Genomic DNA, 22,930 nt, shown 5'->3' with positions numbered 1-22,930 from the left:
ATTTTCTGGCACTCCCTAATCATGTTCTTAATATAGCTTATGAATTATTATTGATGAGAAACTTTCTTTATTCACTTTTTATTTATTTATTTTTTTAAAGTTAAGAATGAGAGACAAATTTATGATTTTTAATAAGTGAACATAAAAAGAGTATACTATTTGAGATTCATTGATTACTTTTTAACCTTTTTAACCTTTTACCCTTTCTCTTTTTTGATTCTGTATGATAGATGGATGGATAATGTTGTACCTGAGATGCACGACACGAAAATATAATAAACTGAAATAATAAAAACAAAAATTAAATAAATTACTAATTTTTTAAAATGCGAAATATTTAAATTTTTTCGTTCAAAATATATAAAAATAAGTCGATTTACAAAAATATTTAATTGTCTTATATTTTAAAAATAAAAAATATTTTTATATTTTTAATTAGTCAAATAATTATGAATAAGACATTAAAATTTGTAAATAAAAGCTAATTAAAAGTTTAAAACACATTAGAGTTCGAAATATCTCCTTCAATTGTACGTATTTAAAATGTTTATTGACTTATATCAAATTAAAAATATATATTTTTTAATATTGTCAAATACTTCCTTAAAAATAATATTTGTGGTGAATGTTATTGAATTGTCTCCCTCAACAAGAAGGAGAACACTCAAAAACTCTTGCGAGTTGTTCCTCTTTAACAAAAATTCATTTAGCCAAATAGTAAACAATTTGTATTTTTTCACTGTTCATATATTTTAGTTTTGTTAATGGCAAAAATGTGTTAGAAATATTTTAAAAGGCCATAAAATTACTCAATGTTAAATATATATTCTTAAAAATGTTTTTGAGATTGAATTTTAATGCTTCAAAAGTATTGTTAAAAAAATAGTATATTTTATTCTTAAAATTTAGTGATTTTACGTTAAGTATTTTTTTTGTTATTTATTTTTGTTAATGACAAAAAAAAAAAGAAACAATATTTATTCGACTTTTTTATGTATTTTTTAAAATAGTTATATAAATAATTTTATAAAATTTTTTATTAAATATATAATTATTTTATTAAATATAAAAGTTGTTTATGATTTATAAAATATTAATATTTTTTATTATTTTTTTCAACATTTAAAACAATTTTAGTGGTTTACCGTTAAGTAAAATAAGTGAGACATGGTTTATCACTTGGGTAAACGGAGAAAAGGAAAATATACTTATACTATTAAAGCCGTATTAAGACATTTTCTTTAAAGAAATTGTGTTGCAAAATTGTTTGATATAGAATTCCGTACAATATATGAGATATCTATAATTCTATATACATCAACTTTGAAAATAAAAAATATTACACTTAAAAGAAAAACTTATATGCATCCCTAATAATTTTTAAAATAATTATGTTAATTAATTGTATAAATATATATTAAAATATAAAATATATATTAAAAATAAATTAAATAATATATATTTATAATAATTAATTTAATAATTAATTTTTAGTGTATATATAATATTTTAATTTTTAAAATAAACGAAAAAATGATAACCATGTGATGAAATCTTATCTTTTTATTATAACAATTTCATTGACCTACACCAGCACAATAAATCACGCAAAAATTACTTATAATGAATTGAACATTAGAGAAAAATAAAATGTAATAATAGTTCCTAAAGCAAACAAAAATTAAAACAAAACCAAACAAAATTGACCTTTGTTGATTTTTAATAAATACAAATTAATTTTGTTTATTATAAATAAATTTATTAATATTTTAAATTAATAAAACGATAATTTACTATTTTTACTTTTTTGTTATTTACCAGAAATAAGAATGAGAGGATGAGAGGTAGTTTAGAGAGTGAGAGGGAGTATAAAGCAAAGCAGTTAAGCAGTGTTATCTTATGTAAATAACACAAAAACAAAGGCCATTTTACTCGATTTCGGATAAAAGCCGTGGGCGTTTCGGAACAAACAAATTAGGCGAAAGTGGCCCGTCACGTGATGTCCCCGTTCCGCGCACACACAAAGCAACGTCACGTGTCACCCCCTTCCTCTTTAGAATCCCCATATTTTCGGGGGCCCACGTGGTACTCTCTCCTCTCTCAATTCTCAAACCTTATCTCTAGCAGAATCCAGATCCACCATCCACGTCATATCTCCCACCATCCCTCAAACCAACGGCTCAGATCAAATCAGAATCTCATCACCCGCTAGATCTTTAACGCTTCGTATTTACTCCCCTCGTTAAATATCAAACCCCCATGCTGCGTTTTCAAATACTCCAAAAACCTGGTAACTGCTTCGTTAGTTACTCTCTCTCCCCTTCACTGGGTTCTTATCAACTACGCTAAGCCTCACACTATGGGCCTCCTAGACCACTTGTGGGACGACACCGTCGCCGGTCCTCCTCCGGACAACGGCCTCGGCAAGCTCCGAAAGCACCACACCTTCGCTTTCAGATCTGCCTCCGGCACCGGCAAGGGTACGCACGCAACTGCACATAGATCATAATAATACTATTAACAACATACAATAATCTAATAGAAATCTGGAGTACTAACAAGCTATAACATGCTTGTTCAAAACAAGCGAAACAAGCATGTTATTAATTATCATGGACCATATAGCATAAACCTTAGCTCGATTTATGCTTTTGACCTTGAAACTTGCAGATCAAGATCTGAATTTTTCACGGTCATCGTCACAAAATTCACAATCACTTAGCCTGATTTTAATTTGCTTGACGTCACGATCCATTGAAGAAGAAATTTTGACGTATATATTATTATTGGAAATGAAAATGAAAATTTATGAGCTATGTGGCACACCTAAAGCGTTATATTGACGTTTTATTTGGTTTTGGTTGATGATCAGAATCGGAGACGGGGAACGTGAGATCGTACGGTGTAGAATCACCGGAGGATCCGGTGAAAGTGACACGTAGTATCATGATCGTGAAACCACCTGGCTACCAGAATCAGAGTGGATCCGCACCGGCTTCTCCCGCCGGTTCTACTCCTCCGGTGTCTCCGTTTTCCGGTAAGGTCGTTATCATATTTGTATTTTTTATATTGTTGATTTATTTATTATTGGAATACCAAAATAGTTTAGACTTTAGGATAATTCGGTGGCTCGGTGTAACAATTATAAAAAATATTACGTTCAAAATCAGTCGTCTGTATAAATATATAAATATATAAATATATGTCGTTTAATTTGTTTTTAGTTTTTAACATGTATAGTTAATTTGATGACATAATTGTAGATTTTAGTATTTTACTAACAAATATCTTAGTTAAAATTACTTATTAGATTCTTTTAGATTTTTATATATTTCTTACACAATAAATATAGTGCTAGTTAAATTCTTCGATGATATTATTAGTATGAAAATTTGTGGATTGTATTAATTCCCAAGGCCTTGATTTTCTTAAAACTTTGTTGATGAAGCCGAGTGTGTAACGGGTGTTCTAGAATTGTGTAACGTAAGGGCCACAGGGTAATATTGTCCTTTTGCGAGGCGCGTCAATAATTTTGTTTATAAATAAATGGATCGGGTGGTGGTGGTGATATATAAAAAGCTGAAGCTACTGCTTACTTAGGAAGGGTGTTTTTGTCTCCTTTTAGCTATGCAGATGGGATATTGAAAAGGACGTACACCATGTGCTTATCTTATCCATGTATAGATGAATGTTAATATTTACATGACTACATATAATTAGCATATTCATTGAATCATTTCCTTTCCATGGACGCAACTTCAGATTTTGTTAGATGTAATTAATTAATATACCCATCTTTATTATATGCTGAAACAAAATTATATATTTCTTTTTTATGCTAATTAACGTGTAATTTATTCTTAGATTATATATATAACGTGTATATGAATTTGTAGGAGGAAGTAGAGAGTCCTTTCGGTTTCGAAGAAGGTCGACCTCAGATGCGTACGAGAAGGCAGCGGGGCAAAACAGATCAAGCACTACTTCTCCTTTCGATGTGTGAGAAATGAAATGAGAGATCCTGGCCTCTTCGATCTTCCCTTGATGATGAGTGAACTGATGACTGAAGATATGTTTCTTTTTTTTTTCTCCTTCCTTTGGCCCTTTGCTTCATCCAGTTTTGTTTATAGTGGTCTTTTCCCCCTTTTGTATTATATTTTTTATTTTTTATTTTTTATATAATAATAATATATGTAGGTAGATAAATAATGTGGTTATACTACTTATTAGGAGTTTGAGATCCTGCGAGAGTTCATGCGAGCTACCTAGGTGTGTGGTTTAGCATCTAATAGGCTTAACTGTCTGTGCTGATGTTTTTTCTTAAGATGTAAATATGGAAGTATAATGGCGTAGTAGTGGTGTATGATATTATATCATGTTATGTACATAGAGCTTTCCAAAGTTTATCTGTGGTTCCTCTCTCTTTACCCTTATAGTATGAAAATAAATAAATAAATAAATTTTCTTAAATAAATAAAATTAATACTTAATTTAGTCCATAAAATTTAAAGTCCAATTTAATTTTATCCTTAAAATTTTAATAGATTTAAATTGAACCGTAAATTTTATAATCGTAATTTGCAATAACATTTGAACGTGACGTGACATATTAATTTGGCATTAACTTGTGGTTTGGATGGTAAAATTTAACTTGTTATAGTCTTTATGAAGATATTCAATCAAATTTTTAAAAAATTTAGTAGATCTTAGTTATATAGAATCTAAATAAAGAGTTTAAATTTTAATAAATTAATGTATAAAATTAACATTTTTTTACAAAAGTTTAAATTTTATATCAAATTTCAAAAGTTAAATTGAGTGTTAATTCTAAATAAATAGTATTAGGTAATAATTTTTTCCGAACGAAATTTTTAATCCAACTCTTTCTTTCCTAAACTTATTTTTTTTCTGATATTCTGTTTTTCTTTTTCTCTATGTTTTTTGGGACTGATGTGTTCCTATATTTTTTTTGTTTTTTTGCGCTTTTTATACTTGTCTCTTCTTTCTTCTTTTCCCTTTTTTATTTATCTCTTTTAACACTTTTTTTCTCATATTATCTATATAAAATTTATGTTTTATCTCGTGGTCATTTCAAAAAAAGAAATTGCATGTTTCTAAAAACAATTGTGCTGATTGTAAGAATTGTTGATTGGTTTTATAAAATTTATTGATTAAATTTAATTCAAATTTGATTATATAAATATTTATTAAGTTAGCGTTTTTCGTAAATGTTAAATAAAGTAGAAATAAATATGTAAAAACTAACTAATAATCAATGATTGAATATACTAAAAAATAATTCAATTAATTTTTTTGATTGCCTTCAAATGTTTTGGATAGTAACATATATGGTTCTTTTTGTTTTGAAAGAAGAACTTTTTTTTTTCGTAGAAAAGCAAAACTACACTTGTAAATCGCAGCAAGATTAAATTTATATTTAAATCAAAAGTAAATATTTTATATGTTGAACTATAAATTGAGAGGAGGTACGATATTCAATTACAAAAAAATTTACTAAGTTAAAATAAAGACAAAATTAAGTCTTTTTTATTTTTAAATCTACACAAATACGTTGCAACACGATAAAATATTTTTTTTTGATTTCAAATAAGTCTCATCACTTTTTAGATTTGAAATCAGTTCTATCATATATCAAGATTTTTTCGAAATATCTTCTTTTCATATCAGGGTCTGCACTACAAAAGCTAAAATACTCACAAAAAGGGACCAGTACACCATAAAAAAGAACCATTACATCACAAAAGAAAAAGAATAACCATTATAGGATTATTAACAAACTAAATTTACGAAAAAAACTAAAAATTATAAACAGAAACTAGAACCAGAAACAGAAAAAGAGGGAGAAAAGAACGTAAAAAAAGGGGAAAGAAAGGAATAAGTGAAAAAGAGATTTTTTTTTTCAGAATATGAAATAAGAGCCTAAAAAAACACAAGAAAACAAAGAAGAAGAGAGGGTCAAAGCCTAGGAATTAGGGCTCAGATCCTCACCGCCACTTACTTCAGTTCCCGACTCTCAACCAAACTCACCTCTTCAAATCTTCTCCAAGGACCACAACCTCTGCTCAGCTACACCAGTCAGTCGCCGTCCTAGCTCGTTCTGTTGTTGTAGCCAGTTGGTGTCGTCACAGCCGCCATCGTTCACCAACCCTCTTTATTCACCTTGGTCACCTCGCCGTTTTCCCTCACTAAGCTCACGTCGACCTCACTCCCACTTCTCTCCTCTCCAGCATTGTCCTCGCGGTCACTATCCTCATCGGCTCGCCTCTCCGGTCTGCAGTTTCTGGTCTCTACTCACATTGTTGTCCCTCCTTCCTCCCTCGTCGCCTCTCTGGTAACTGGTAAGCACTTCTTGCACACTACTTACTGCTGTCGTGCTTCTTCGTTTTTTTAAGTTAATTTTTATAATTATCTTTTACATTAAAATAGTTAAACTAGACTAATTAATATTATTTATGGTTGTTGTTGATGGTTGATAATCTGATTTTGTATTGTTGATTGTTAATTTTGTGTTGTTAATTGTTAATGGCTAATTGTTATACCGTCTTCCTGATTTTGCAATTGTGCATTCTGATTTTTTTGTATTTATGCTTTGATTTATCATTTTTATGTATTCTGAATTTTGATTTTATTGTGATTTTGTAATTGTGCATTCTGATTTGAATTCTCATTTTTATGCATTCTGAATTTTGATTTTATTTTGGTTTTGCAATTGTGCATTCTGATCTTTGTGCATTTATGATATGATTTATCATTTGTATGAACTTTGTGTTTACTAATCATAATGCTTAACTTAAATAGTTTATATGCTTTGTGTTTTCAGTGTTGGTTTGTTAAGATAATTTTATGGCTAGTAATGCTAGAGAAGGCATACAAAGTAATAATATTGCTCCTATCGATAATAAAATTGAAGTTTAGAGTAATGCTAATCAAACCTCATAAACTCCACAATCAACGGATAATAATGCCTCAAATCTAGAAGGATCAACTCCTGTTGAAGATGACAATAAGGTTAATGTTAAGAGTACTTATTGGGAGTATTTTGATCGATTAAAAGTTGAAGGTGAATGAAAGACAAAATGCAAATTTTGCAAGAGTGTGCTTAATACAAATTCGAAGAATAGTAACAAGTCATTGAGGAACCATGTGTACCGATATTCTAAGAGAATAAAAATAGTGAACTCAAGGCAATCATCAATTACTGAATCACTAGCAAAACAAGCACAAGCACAAAAAGTAAATGAAGATGGATTTGTGTTTGACCCTTCAAAGACAAGAAAGTGTGTCACTGACATTATTGTCCAGCATGAGTATCCTTTGAGTTGTGTGGACCACCATAGACTGAGACGAGCGTTTGCATCAATACACCCAATATTTGAAATTTCTAGTCAAAACACAGTCAGAAAAGATATCTTGAAGATATTTGGGGATGAGAAGCTAAAGTTAACTCTTCAACTAGATGAAAATGATAGTAGAGTTGCAATAACTAGCAACATGTGGACTTCCAATCAAGAAAAAGGCTACATGCATGGTTGTTATAGGTCACTATATCGATAGTTCGTGGAAGTTGAAAATGCGCCTATTGAGGTACTTCAAAAATTTCATAAACTTTTATACATTGTGTTGTCTTTGTATATTAGGTTTCGTTAATCTAAAATGCATGCATGTTTGTTTTATTTTTCAACTTTTGTTATGTTCCTTGTCCTCATACAAGTGAAGTTCTCACTCAAACATTGATGAAAATATTGCTAGAATGGAACGTTGATAGAAAATTGTCTACTATTATATTGGATAATTGTTCTACTAATGATGCTATGATAGATGAACTGTTGGGGCGTCTAGATTCTTCCTTCTTGATGTTGGAGGATAAATTGTTACATATGCGTTGTTGTGCTCATATATTGAATTTGATTGTGAAGGATGGTTTAAGTATAGTTAAGAAAAGTATTGAAAAGATTCGTAGTAGTGTATTTTATTGGACTGCAATGCAGAAAAAGAACGAAACTTTTGTGAGTTGGTGTGCTAAAACAACGATTCCATTTACTAAGAAATTAGTTCTTGATTGTCCGATTAGGTAGAACTCAACTTATTTGATGTTAGAAACTGATTTGTTGTATAGAGTTGTCTTTCCTAGACTAAGGCAGAAGTAACCCCAATATAAAACTGTGCCAAGTAATGAGGAATGAAAACTTGCCTAGGAAATATGTGATAGATTGAAGTTGTTTTATGATGTTACTCAACTGTTTTCTGGTTCTAAATTTTTGGCTGCCAATCTTTACTTTATTCTGGTTTGTAAAATAAAATTCTTATTAGATGAATGACAACTTTCGAGTAATTTTTTAATTGCTAATATGGCATCTAACATGAAAATTTTTTTTGAGAAGTATTGGGATAAGATTCATGCCATTATGGGTGTTGCTGCTGTTTTAGATCATAGGTACAAGATGGTTGGAGTTAATATAAGTTTCAATTTGAAAAAATGTATCTAGATCCAACAGAATGTTCCAAGCAAGTTGACAGAATTCATCAGTTGTGTAATGAGTTAGTTAATGAATACAATCAAAAAATGAGTTTTGATGTGTCACATGTTGGTACAAAAAAAGTTGATGAAAGTGAAAATATAAGCCTATTTGGGAATGATGATTATATGATGTATCTTAAAAAAAGAAAAATGACAAGGAGTTCATATGTAAATGTTGAGTTTGATCATTATCTTGAGGAGAAAATTCATCCTCCAAATGATCCTAACTTTAATGTTTTGAAATGGTAGAAGAACAATCAAATAAAATTTAAAGTTCTTGCAAAAATAGCCAAGGATATATACGTCATTCCGGTATCTACTGTTGCTTTTGAATCTGCTTTAAGTACAAGTGGTCGAATAATTTTTTCTCGTTGCGGAAAGTTCAAAGAAAGCATAATTGAAGCTTTGATTTGTGGACAAAGTTGGTTGTGGGCAACTTTAGAGAGTAATGATGAGTCCAAATTTGATGATAATTTTTTACTTGAATTGGACGGATTTCATCATATAAACTCACACTTAATCACCAAAATAGCATACTTTTGTGTTTTATCCCTAAATTAGACTTAAATGTGAAACATGTATTTTTGTGCTTAAATTGAGCAATTTGATTCCACTTTTATTTTATTCGATGTCATGATGTGTTGTTAAGTGATTTCAGGTCAATTAGGCATGAATGGCCAGGCAAAAGTGGGAGGAAGCATGTATAAAGGGAGAACACATGAAGAAAACAAAGGAGAAGCACACACTGAAGTGTACGTATGCACAACCATCTGTGCGTGCGCACAAGTACAGAAATCAGAGGTGTGCATACGCACAACCTCCCGTGCGTACGCACAAGTGGCGAAATAGCAAGTGTGCGTACGCACAGATACCAGCACGTGACTTCATTAATGAGGCACGTGGCTTGCGATTTTGGGGGCCTTTTAGCCCAATTTTAAGGTGCTGAAGCTGATTTTGAAGCCTATATGAAGGGGACAACATCACATATCAAAGCATTAGGTTGAATTAGGTTAGATTAGTTTTAGGACACTTTTCTTTTAGGTAGAAAATGCATTAGGAGTAAGAGTAGTGTAGATAGAAAATTCTCTCTTAGGGTTTACTAAAATCTCATTATAGCATTTTATAGTTTTGCTTTTGATCTTGGATTTTACTCATCTTTATTGTAAATACTTTTTAATTTCCTCTTTAATTTCACTACTCTTTCTACTTTGTCTTATGGTTCAAGTATTTTGTTAATATATGCAATTTTGATTTCTTGAATTTTTTGCTTATGAATTTGATGCGTTATGATTTCTATATGCTTGATTGAATATTTATTGTTGCTTTTGTAAATAGTTTAGTTATATTTTTTATTTTCTTTTATAATTTTCTATGTTTTGGTTTTATACCCACCAAGTATTTGTGAAAATATCACTTGGTAATTTTGAGTAGCTTTTCACACCTTGACTTGGAAAATGAGTTCTTAGAATACTAGAGTCATAATGTCCGAGATTTAGTGGTAATTTTTGGGTAGTTAGTTGATTCTTGTTTCCATTGATGCTAGCTTTTTACTAAGAAATTAGTAAGTTAGCTAGGACTCATGAATTAAGATCAATTATGCTTGCTTGACTTACTTCTTGATGTTAGGGGTTGACGAAGTGAGATTGACTCATCATAGTTACCATAGTTGTGGTTACGGCGATGATAAGATTCCTTAATTCTCATTCCCAAGTCAAGAATTTTTTATGCATTTATAGCATTTTCACTAATTTTGACCTTATTTCCCTTTTTATTGCATTAATTCCCTTTTTGGTCATTTCTTAGTTCCTTTAATTTTTCGTTCCTATACTCCAACCCCCCTTTTTTCCTCATAACCAAGAGTGTGACATATTAATTGCATCGTCTGAGGGAGACGACCCGAGATTTAATTACTCTAGATTATTTGTATTTGAAAATTAAACTTTGATGGTGGGAGTTTATTGTTGATTTGAGCTATACTTACAACAAAGATATTCTATTTTGTGAAATTCTAGACCAACACTAACTCTCCGCATAAAGTAATAGTGATATATTACTTAATATTCATTTATGTTAATTTTTTTACATAATACTAATTAATTTATTTATTTCTATCTCTTTTGATTTCTAGGTTTGAATCTTGACCTTTCATCACCAACTTAATTCCCTTTCAAAGATCAAACAACCCCACTATCATTTCATCAATGACTTGTAGTATGATACCTTTTCATAACACCTACCTAAATCAAAGTTTGCTACAATCTAAGTGTGATCGAATAATAGAAGCAAATCACATGTTCGACAAAATTTCATTAAAGAACTTGTTTATGTAGAACTCAATGTTAAGGGGCTACATTGTAACGGTATTTTGTCAAGATTTATATTGTGTAAAATGCATGCTACATATATATCTCTCTAGTACCTTTTAGCAATTTCAAAATTACACAAACTCACCAAGGCACATGCAAAGTGGCAGTGGTCTTAAAGTCTTGAATTCTTTCAATATTTTCATTAGTTTAGTAAAATAAGCAGTATAATTTAATGGTATATCTTTTCTTGTAATTATCTATTTAAACGTGATTTTAACTAATATTATTCAAACAATATTTATTTTATCAAAATTAATTTTAGTATAGAGTTACTAGGAGTGGCAAACGGGCCAAAATTCGCTGGTGCGACCCATGTAACCTGCCAAAAAGGCGGATTGGGCTGAAAATTTGAGACTGCGAACCTTAAAATCCCACCTAACCCGCATTGCCTAATTCGTGGGCTTCGGTGGGGCGGGACGGGCTTCTCTGCCGGGCCAGACTTATTTTTGGTAGGGTCTTTTTTTACAAATTTCTATGATGCTATTGATCTACAAGAAGATGAAGATGATAATTGAAGATGTTCTAAGTTATATTTTGAATTATGTTTTATGTTTGATTGATTATAAACTTGAAGATATTTAATTATATGTTTTGGAAATGTTTGTTTTGCTTTGAACAATGTTGGTTTTATTATTTTATTTCAAAAAACTTGGTTTATAATTATGTTTATTATATATTTATAGTTATAAAGACTTTAATGTTTGTGAATTTAGAAATTATAATTTTTTATGTCTTTAGAAATTATAAATTTATTGAAATGGTTGGAAAATTATATATATATATTGTTTAATATTTAATAGTTTATAAAAAAAATTGGCTGGTTTGGTGGCCAATCCACCGTTAAGCGGGGCGGGGGAGAAATTCAAGACAGCTTCACTAGGCAGGACGGAGCGGGCCATCCTGCTAGATGGCGGGGCGGGGCGGTCTTCCCCATTTGCCACCCCTAAGAGTTACCAAAAATAAACTATGTTGACACAAACTCACTTCTACCCAAAATCAATTCTATAAAATCACTTTTATTCAAACTTATAAGTGTGGCGGGCGACGTGCACAAGGCCTGGGAACGAATTCACCGCCGTATGGCTGACCAGTGATTACTAGTGATTCTGGCTTCATGCAGGTGGGTTGCAGCCTACAATCCAAACCGAGGATAGATTTTTGGAGTTAGCTCACCTTCGTGGGATCGCGATCCTTTGTCCCAGCCATTGTAACATGTGTGTCACCCAAGGCATAAGGGGCTTGATGACTTGACGTTATCCTTACCTTCCTCCGGCAGTCTGCTCAGGGTTCCAAACTTCATGTTGGCAACCAAGCACAAAGGTTGCGCTCGTTGCGGGACTTAACCCAACACCTTACGGCACGACCTGACGACAGCCATGCACTACCTGTGTCCGCATTCCCAAATGCACCCATCTCTTTCAAGAGGATTCGTGGCATGTCAATCCCTGGTAAGGTTCTTTGCTTTGCATCGAATTAAACCACATGCTCTATCGCTTGTGCGGGCCCCTGTCTCCTTTGAGTTTCATTCTTGCGAATGTATTCCCCAGGTAGGATATTTAACGCATTAGCTATAGTATTGCACGGGTCAATACGTGCAACGCCTAGTATCCATCGTTTACGGCTAGGACTACTGGGGTGTCTAATCCCATTCACTCCCCTAGCTTTCGTCTCTCAATGTCAGTGTCGGCCCAGCAAAGTACTTTCGCCGTTGGTCTTCTTTCCGATCTCTACGCATTTCACCGCTCTACTGGAAATTTTCTCTGCCCTACCGTACTCCAGCTTGGTAGTTTCCATCGCCTGTCCAGGGTTGAGCTCTGGGATTTAACGACGAACTTAAAAGCCACCTACAGACGCTTTATGCCTAATCATTCTAGATAACGCTTGCATCCTCTGTCTTACCGCGACTGTTGGCACAGAGTTAGCCGATGCTTATTCCCTAGATACTGTCATTGCTTCTTCTCCGGAAAAAGAAGTTCATGACCCGTAGGCCTTCTACCTCCATGCAGCATTGCTCCGTTAGGCTTTCGTCCATTGCGAAAAATTCTCCACTATTTCCTCCCGTATGAGTCTGGGCCGTGTCTCAGTGTGCCTGATCATCCTCTCGGACCAGCTACTGATCATCAGCTTAGTAAGCTATTGCCTCACCAACTAGCTAATCAGACGCGAGCCCCTCCTCGGGCAGATTCCTCCTTTTGCTCCTTAGCATACGGGAAATTAGTAGCCATTTCCAACTGTTGTTTCCCTTCCAAGGGTAGGTTCTTACGCGTTACTCATCCGTCCATCACTGGAAATGCCACTTCCCATCCAACTTGCATGTGTAAGGCATGCCGCCAGCGTTCATTCTGAGGCAGGATCGAACTCCCCATGAGATTCCTTGTTGTATTACTTATAGCTTCCTTGCTCGTAGACAAAGCTGAGATAAAATGTGGGGGCATGTATGGTCGGGTTCGATTTGTATATTTAGTGGAATTTGACATATTTTAACCAAATTTTTTGCGTGGGCTCGACGTGTACTTGTATGGTCTGGAGAAGCTTATTTGTCTTATAGTTCATGTGCTTCATCTATTTTTAGCTTTATTGTAACACCCTATCTATCAAAGCTCACGCTTCCGACTGCGTGACTCTGATAGTTCGGACATTACGACGACTTTTATACTATTTAATACTAAAATATGAGCCTGTTTAAAACTTTAAAAGCGCAATACCACTCCAAAAATACTTTTGTTATGTAACGTACATCCATACGCATATAATACAACTTACAAAAACTCACAAGGAGTACATACATATGTACATATATATTAAATAATATTACAAGCATTAACCAAAACCATTCCTATCCCTCTTACAGAATGTATAAAGATAAAGGTGAGGGAACAATAAACAATAACTAAAGCAATACAGAGCATCTCAACAACAATTAAATAAGCTCTTCATTACTTCAGCGTCCATATCCTAAAAGGGGAAAAAGTGTAGGGGGATGAGAAAATCATCCTCGAAAAGGTTCTCAGTAGAGGGTTTTTAGGAATTACTGTAATAGGATACGTGAAGGCAAACCATACCAGTGATTAATAACCGTCTTATGCCTCTTTTTCAAAAACAACGATTTACAATAAAAGTAAAGCCTGAAATCTTTTTTGAAAGAGAAACTATTCAATTCTCAAAAACTCAAAGGCCTTTCAAAAAGGTTTATCTATGCTGAACCAAATTAGCCTTTCATACTTTTCAAAATCAGAAACACAAAACCGAAACCAACCATCGGTCCATCTCATATCAATCACGGCCCTAGGCCCAAACAATCCAACAGTAGCCAATCCACCACAATCTAACAGAGTTTCAGTCGCAAACAGAAGTAAGAAGGTTCAAGCACAAACAAACAGTTACAGCAAGTAGAACAATTAGCAGTTAATCACAAGTAATCATAAAGGCAAACCAAGTACAATATGCACACCCAAATAATGTCACATAGATACATATGATGCATGTCTGTCCTGGTGGCTGATGATATCATCTGTCGGTTATAAAGCCAACCCGACAAGTCCTGATAGCTAACCATTGGACTGTCCCTCTGTCGTGCATCCCCAACTCGAGTTATTATCGATCATCATCATGATCATAATCATAATCCATATCCAAAACACTTACTAGTGTATATTCACGGGGACGAGCTCATCCAGGACTTTCACAGTACCCGACCACACTTACGACATAGGGTCAGCAGAGTCTCGAGTCTCCACCTGGAGCATGTGGTGGCTAGCCACTGCTTTCTTCCAGGGAAACTCATGTCTCCGATAGTAGAATTGTAAATCACAATTATCAATATTTCAGCATATATGCATTCATTCTCAGCCATGAATCAACATTCATCTCAGCCATCCGGCTTAAATTCATAATTCATAGTAAGCCATCTGGCTCATAACACATTTCGTAATCAGCCATGATTTATTATCATACACAGCCATTCCGGCTCATAACAAAATAGCACTTCCACCATTCAACATCATCAAATTCATAAAATCGGCATTTAAGCCATAAATCACCTTTTCTCAATTTATTTCACTTTGAAATCAAATTTTAACTCTTTTCAGCCTTGGCTTTAAAGTTTTCATTTCTCAAATCATCTCAGACTCATAAGCCCCTTTTTCTCAAGGTAAGTTCCCTTTTTAAAACAAAGCCACTCTGGGCATCCTTTTTCCAAAACTTTCAAAACCATGGAGATTAAGGATTTATTTTGGAAATAATCAAAATCATCCATCCGACGACGAGATTTTATATCAAAAGTTCCTCGGCAAAGCTCAAGCCTTTAGGGGAGAATAACATAACTCATTTTCCTCAAATTCACTTAAAATCATTAAGACCTTGTCTTCCTGATTTGAATAATAAAATAGGGTCTAAGTCAAACCGAGTCATGTAATCAATTACTCCTTTCAAAGCCATTTCCTTCACTTAAACAAAACCAGCTTCAATCCGATGATAAATTCTAAAAGTGTTTCAAACTGCTCGGAAATTGTTTTAGTCTTACAATGATTTAGAATTCAAAGAGTACTTAAAACTTTTCCCAAAACATTTTAAAATGAAACTTGTCAATAGGCGTTTAAGTTCTTTCAAATTCACTGAAACTCCTCTAATTGAAACCCTCCAATCAAATTCAAATACTTAGCCCTTTTCACATTTAAAACAGCTTTAAAACATAAGTTTCATCTAAATAACTTTCCCCCAAAGAGATACAATGCTTTTCTTAAGAAACAAGACTAAATCACAATTTTCTCTTTAATAATTCATTTCAAAAGCATGAATCATCCTTTTCTTGATAATTCAAATAAAATAGTAGAAGTTTTTAACTCATAATTTTTTCAGACAACCTTTCAATAAAGTCCCGAGTTCTACCGGAATTTTGGTAGCACCTCCCCTAAAACTTGGACTTTGCCACCCGGTTCGGGTCCCAACTAAACCGTTCCATAATCCTTTTCAACAGTCCAGATCCAAAAACCAGTTCAAAAGTAAGCTAAATCCAACAGTCACTCATTTTCATATTTCAAGGAAATTGTTTCAAAATTAATTCATTATCAGCCGATTAAACTCATTTCCAAAGCTTTAAAGAAACGGTTCAGTGACAATTCATTTATCAAACCAAGTCAATTAAAGTAAACCAGGCTAAATCCAAAGGTGTATTCTATTTTTTACATTATCAAGAAAATTAACTCAACTCAAATCGATTCTCAATGGATTAAACTCGATCTCAAATCTTTAAAAGAATCTACTTGAAAAACATTCCGTTTCACAAAGCCGCACAACAATCCAACGAAACAAACATTCATAATCGTTCGAGACAATCAAACAATACATAAGGCTGATACAATCACAAAATACATTGTCTCACATCAGTATCCATATGTAATAATTCCAATATATAAAATATAGTTTTCGGAAAGCGCCCCTACCTCAAAACGCAAAACCATAGCTCAAACGCCTCATAGAGTTCTTTTCATATCAACCCAAAATCACTGACAACCAAAACCTCGGCTCTGCTTGCTCTCTCAAAAGTAGAAACAGCTACGAACGGCACAAGCAAACCAGATTCTAACTCCTAAAGCTATTAGCATTGCAAATACTTTATTACACGTAATCGAACACTAACGCAAGGCTTTCGAAACAGAAACTCACTGAATTAACAAAATGAAACAGATGCAACTCCCAACCGGCCCGGCAGCAGCTCCGTCAATAAATTTTTGAGTGATGGCGACGGCCCAAATCTCCGATAATAGCAGCTGTACAACCATGCAGTGTCAATACTCTTTCCAGAGTTCAAAAGAACAGAAACCGGATTTAAGCACTTACCGGCAGTATTTTCCGGCGACAGTAATGGCGTTTCCTGGTGGCGCGAGTCAACACAGAACCAGACATAGTGGCGGCGGCCTCCAACAACTCCGGTGAGCTTCCTCAACGACGGTGATGGCCGGAGCTTCGGCGGTGCTATCCGAGGCTTGACGGCGGTAGGAACAACCCACCACCATCGTGTCTCACCCTTTCCGCAGGCTCCCCCGTGCGCCTTCTTCCTCAGTTCGAGCCTCTAACTGCACCGGCAAAGGCAGCTTCTGTGGCGACGGCAAGGAGGCCCAGCGACGGTGACCCAGGCGGTGATGGTCTCCCCTGTCGTGCTCTCCCTCTCTCTACTGTGCAAACTCCCATTTCCTTCTCTCTTCGTGCTCGCCGACAGAGGCAAGATGGCGGCAACAAACTCCATCAGTGGTGGCGGCAACTCAGCAAGGATGAGCTACTCTGGCTCGGTAACAGAGGCGCGACTCATGGCTCCAGGGACAGGACGGCAATGGCGGCAACGGCATGGCTCCTCTCGCGCGGCAATTCGGCGGCAGCTTCACGGATCGGCGGCGATGCGGTTAGGCCGCAGCAACCGCGTGGTTACGGTGTGAACAAATCCTTCCTCTCCCTTCCTTCTCCGTTCGGAGGTACCAAGCTCTTCTTCCCCTATAACGGCGACATCACGGCGTGGCGGCAGTGATGCCCGCCGGCGCCGTCCCCCTTCTCTTCCCTAAGCGCTTCTTCCTCCTAATCCCTTTCTTTCTTCGTTTATTTCTGTGTCTGTTGCATTAATGAGAGGAGGAAAGGGAGATGGGTAGGGCGCAGCTGCTGGGTCATGGGGGAAACGGGTACTGGGTTAGGGTTTTAGGGTTTCATATTTTTTTTGAAAATTAGGGTTAAGGGAATTTTAGTAATTTCAGATGAAATTGGGAATAATATAGTAATTGAAACTCAAATTAAATCCAACACTAATTGTATATAGAAAATACTATTTTCTCATCAATTTTACAAATTATTTTTCAATAAAATATCCAAATCAAATAATTAGAAATAATATACTTAATTTCTTTATTTTTCAAAATAGCAGTATTAATATTTAAAATATTACTTATTTAATCCAATAATTATAAAATTGGATAATACTCATAACTCATCTCACACTCAATAAATCAAAACTTGCCTTAATGATCTTTAATAAAATAATTTTCTAAAATTAAGACTATAAATAACTATATGATTTAAGACTTGATCATAATAAGACTTTTCAAAAGTTCTGGGTCTTACATTTATTGCTTGTTGCTTTGTCTAGTTTAATAATACCGCTTATTCGAGTGAATTTTATGGGCCCATTAGTCCAGAAGCTTCTCAAACTCAAGCATTTACTTTTTTAGTTAGAGACCAACGTCTTGGGATTAATGTAGGATCTGCTCAGGGACCTATCGATTTAGGTAAATATTTAATGCATTCTCTGATCGGAGAAGTAATTTTTGGGGGAGAAACTATGCGTTTTTGGGATCTATGTGATCCCTGGTTAGAACCTCTACCCCAAGAACAGAGGACTATGTCGGTTGTAAGAGGTGTGAATCCGCCTGTCCTACAGATTTTTTAAGTGTTTGAGTTTATTTGTGGCAAGAAACAATTCGAAGCATGAGTCTAGCTTATTGTGACTGCCCCTTTCTTTTTTTCAAAAAACAAAAACACCACGAGAATACATTTTTTACTGGAAAAAATATACACTCAAAATAGAAAGATAATAGAAATATCTTTCTATTTTGAGCGCGAATTTTTCTTGCCCAAGTGTATCTTATTTTTATCACGAATTAGTTTTCTTGGTTAACAATAGTTGTACTTTTATCAATAGCTGGAAGTTCTTTAATATTCTTATTTCTCCATCAAAGAAATAAGGTAAATAAGTGGTATACAATTTGCATATGTTTAATCGATCTACTGATAACAGCTTATGAATTTTGTTATCATTTTCAATTCGATGATCGATTAATCCAACTAACAGAAATTATAAATTGATTATTTTTTTTATTGGAGATTCGGAATAGATTGACTCTCTATAGGACTCATTTTATTGACGGAATTTATTACCACTATAGTTATTTTAGCGGCTCAACTGGTTACTCGAGAATCCTGATTATTCTATTTTCTGATGCTAGCAGTGTAGAGTAGTCAAATAGGACTTTTTTCTTGTTAAAACATTTTACTTTTTTTTTCATCATGTGGAAATTGGAATTAATTCCAGTTTATATACTTTTATTATATACGAACATTTTTTTTTTAAAATATATTTTTTAAGTTCAAATTTTGTAAAACTGAATAAATGGGTTTATAGATAAAAGACACTATAAATATTTCGAAAAAAGACAGACTTACCAAAAAAATTTCATTTGTCAAAAATTTAAACCGATCGAAAGAATTTAAAAGATTTTGATGCAACAGGTCTATACAAGAGATTAACACATTGCATAATATATCCAAATTTATTTTTTCTTAGCTAGAAGAGATTCCTATTACTCCAACCAACAGAATAAATAATGCTGATATAAACATGAAAAAAATATAGTATTGGTAGATTCATGAGGATAAAAAGGAGAAGGCTTTTTAGTATCAAAATGAGTAATATCAATAAGAAGACATGTTATGCTTTTGACATTTTGATTAAATCTATGGAAATATGCCCTCTTGTATATGAAGGATGGACACTTCGTTGAGTTGTCATGTCCGCGTGTCAGACACATTTAGGACACGACACTCACCGACACCCATCCAATACGCGTGTCTGTTGTGTCTGACCGTGTCTTAATAAAAAAATAAAAAATTCTTCTCCTGACACGTTTGGACACACCTAAATACCATCACGTGTTAGCATGTCCAGTCTTATTCTTAACATATATTCTTAAAATAAATTTAGATATAGTATATATTATTATTTATTAAAATAAAAAATATTTTAAATACTTAATACAATTAAAATAAGACATTAAATATCAAAATATCATTACGATTTATCTAAAAAATACTTTATATTTTATATGTATGCGTGTCATCGTGTCATGTAAGATTTTAAAATTTATGTGTCGGCGTGTCCCGTGTCGTGTCGTGTCCCTTATCCGTGTCAGTGTCCGTGCATCATAGCCTCTTGTTAAAAAATAGATATTTCTGGTCATTATTTATTAATGTTAATAAATCTATTAAATAAAATCTTTTTTTCTTTTTATTTTCTTTCTTTACCCTACAAAGATATTGAATATATTGAATTTTTTTTTGCCATTGAAATTTTGAAAATAAACATTGAAATATCCTTCAAAAACAAGTAAATAGATGCAAAACATATAAAATGCGGTTAATGCAGCTATAAAAAAATTTAGAAAAAATTGATAGAATAGCTTTAACATTGTCAATAAAAAATGAGAAAATAAAATCTGGATAAATATCAATTTCTATTACGAGTATAAGGATAGAAATCGAAATAAATAATTATCACGAATCAGAATAAAAAAAATACGAGTTTGATGTGTTAAAAAGTTTGTATCCATAAAACATCTGTCGTAATATGGATAATGAATAAATAAAAGTTAATATAATTTCAATTGTGTTTAGAAAAATTATTAGTATTTTTGTCATTAAAATTTATTTTTGACTGGTTAGTATTCCAAAAAAAAAATCATTAATTCTACAATAAAACCGCTCATGTTTGGCAATGCAAGAAAAGTCATTGATAAGATACTGAAAATTGTGAATATTTTGGACATTGGGATAACCATTCCACCCATTTGATCAAGATAAAGAAGACGTGATCTATCATAATCTGTTCCCACAAAAAAAAAAGCGCATCACCGATAAATTCATGAGAGATCATTTGTAAAATGGTCCTATTGAGTCCCGTATCATTTATAGAACCAATTTTAATAATTATTAAACACATATGAGATACTGAGAAATAAGCTATTCTTTTCTTTAAATTATCTTTACTTAATACTAAGATTTAAAAGAGGAGTCAAATCGGGGTGTATATAATAAAATTCTGATATAATAGCTAAAGGACAATTCTTTTTTTTTAAGTCTTTTGAAAGATTTCAAAGATTGCTTCTCAAATCCAATTAAATATACGAACAATTGGTTTACGGTATAGAAAAAATACATATATATGTGATAATATATATTGGATGTTAATGAATTATCTAAAAATCAACTATAAATATAGTTATCCAAGTTTGTCCTGCTACTGTCGAATCGATAGGGATTTAAAAAAATGAAACCCTTCTATATTCATTTGTAATTATGAATTGAATCTTGATGAAAGACTAACGAAATTGAATCAAGACAACTCTAAAAAAAAGAATGGTTTAAAATTTTTATTTTAAGGGAAGATAAGAACAAAAGTTGTATGAATTTACAAAAATAATGGGAATAGAAAAATAGAGAATATCAAAGTAGTTCCAACAGTTCAATAAATATTCTTTCTTTATTTTTTTTTTCATTTTTTTCTCAATTATTTTGGCTAAATAAATCTTTATTATTAATTAAAAAATTTAAGTCAAAATTGGTTGCTTGTATCATTAACCATTTTCCCTTTTTGGATGAGAAAAATTTATCACAAATTCACTGATTACTGCTGCTTTCGTTGTTGCTGCTAGGTTCGCTGTATGACTTGCTTCTATTGGACCTAGGGTTGGTTAAGGCACTGCTGCAGGGCAAGAAGTAGAAGGAATTGCGCGACAACCAGAGGCAGAGGAAAATATAAGGGGTACTTTATTTCTTAGTCTAGCGTTTATGGAAGCGTTAACAATTTATGGGCTGGTTGTAACATTAGTACTTTTATTTGCGAATTCTTTTGTTTAACTCTAAAAAATAGAAAAATACAAATACATATATCTTTTTACGTGTACTTAATTTGCTGCTCTTGTTTTTTAGAATTATATTATTTTGATTTCACCTCAAAAATTCTTTTTTCGTTTGTCCAAGAATTAAGCGCAAGAGAAAGACTCTTTTAAGGTAAAGTTGAGAAATTAACATACTGCTTGCCTTATTCTTTTCCTCTTTAGCACAATGCCACCCTTTTTATTATTATTGGAAAATCTTTTTCAGAAAGTATTTATTTATTAAAATAAAATAACTAGAAATTTTTTAATTGAAAAAAATAGCTAAAAAATATGATTTTTATGGAAAATTTTGTAATCCATTTGATCGACCACTAATATATAAATATTATTAAAAAAATTTTAAATATTATTAACCAATTATTTCCTTTGTTTGAGTTACTGGCCATTCGCTGGAAGTTTCGGGTTTAATACCGATATTTTAGTAATAAATCCATTAAATATAAGTGTAGTGCTTGGTGTATTATTTTTTTTTTTTGGAAAGGGAACATGTGCGAGTTGTTTATTTTAAGAATAGGTTGGATCGAACCAACTCCACCTTTTTTTAATATATATAAATATGAAAAATTGTATGATCCCACGAATTACTTTTGAAAAAAATTCTAGGTTTAATAAACTAAGAAAAAAAATTTAAGAACCATAGTATTTCGTGATTCATTGTTAAATCCACTTTGATTCTCTATGAACTAACAATTTTGGACCATTACCATGGTTAAAACAAAGCTAGGCATAGGCAGTTTCAAATCTAGACGTAGTATAGTATTCTTTTTACTACCATGTTAATATAAAAAAATGCTTTGAAAAAAAGATAGTTTGAATCTTTTTCGATTTAAAACACTCATGTGGATAAGATAGCTCGAATTTCCTTTATGGCAAACAATTCGAAAAAATGGGCAAAAAGTGATTTTTTTCAACTTCTCTTTTTTTTTATACAATTTATACAATGCGAAATCGATGATCTACGTATAAAATAATAAGAATTCTTGAAATTTGAAGAAAAAAACTTTGCTAACAAATATTTGTTTGTCGGAAGAGTCCTCCAAAAATTTTGGTCTTGTCTTAGTTATCAATTTCAATATCTTTCAAATAAATATTTGAATACAAATAAAAATAAGAGAGGATAGGCTAATTAAAAAAGATAGGAAGAATTGTCCCATAAGTAATTGAGTGTGAGAGCCAAATGAATTGAAAGATTTATGTTTGGTTTGGGAAGAAATCATAGACGTTTTCAAATGAATGGAAAGAAAATTTACTTTCATTAAGGGATTTATTAGATAATAGAAAATAGAGAATATTGAAGACTATTCGAAATTCAG

At 32.7% G+C, this 22,930-nt stretch overlaps 1 protein-coding gene and 1 long non-coding RNA gene across 3 annotated transcripts; one reads left to right on the top strand and one right to left on the bottom strand.

Moving 5' to 3' along the window:
• Positions 1 to 1,903: 1,903 nt before the first annotated feature.
• LOC112710797 (dormancy-associated protein homolog 3) lies at positions 1,904 to 4,401 on the top strand. Of its 2 annotated transcripts, none has more exons than XM_025763202.3 (3): positions 1,904 to 2,480; positions 2,873 to 3,037; positions 3,897 to 4,401. In XM_025763202.3, exons 1-3 carry the CDS (start codon positions 2,360 to 2,362, stop codon positions 4,001 to 4,003), a joined length of 393 nt encoding a protein of 130 aa, XP_025618987.1. In that variant the 5' UTR covers positions 1,904 to 2,359; the 3' UTR covers positions 4,004 to 4,401. The 2 variants fall into 2 exon arrangements, with proteins under 2 accessions (XP_025618987.1, XP_025618986.1); XM_025763201.2 differs by having other exon boundaries at positions 1,929 to 2,480; positions 2,873 to 3,042.
• An 11,801-nt stretch (positions 4,402 to 16,202) lies between these two features.
• On the bottom strand, positions 16,203 to 17,556 carry LOC112710796 (uncharacterized). The gene is made up of 2 exons (XR_003157029.3): positions 16,744 to 17,556; positions 16,203 to 16,673 (listed from the first exon to the last, which is right to left on the bottom strand). It is a non-coding gene; the product is annotated as an uncharacterized lncRNA (long non-coding RNA).
• Between the last annotated feature and the right edge of the window lie 5,374 nt (positions 17,557 to 22,930).

This window comes from Arachis hypogaea, chromosome 9 (assembly GCF_003086295.3).
Source record: "Arachis hypogaea cultivar Tifrunner chromosome 9, arahy.Tifrunner.gnm2.J5K5, whole genome shotgun sequence".
NCBI lineage: Eukaryota > Viridiplantae > Streptophyta > Magnoliopsida > Fabales > Fabaceae > Arachis > Arachis hypogaea.
Note: the sequence above shows the minus strand (reverse complement) of the source record. Positions and strands in the feature narration are given on the sequence as shown.

Coding starts and splice junctions, on each gene's coding strand:
- LOC112710797 (XM_025763201.2), top strand. CDS start 2,360: ATGGGCCTCCTAGACCACTTGTGGGACGACACCGTCGCCGGTCCTCCT. Junction 2,481..2,872: donor TGCCTCCGGCACCGGCAAGG/GTACGCACGCAA, acceptor GTTGATGATCAG/AATCGGAGACGGGGAACGTG. Junction 3,043..3,896: donor TGTCTCCGTTTTCCGGTAAG/GTCGTTATCATA, acceptor ATGAATTTGTAG/GAGGAAGTAGAGAGTCCTTT.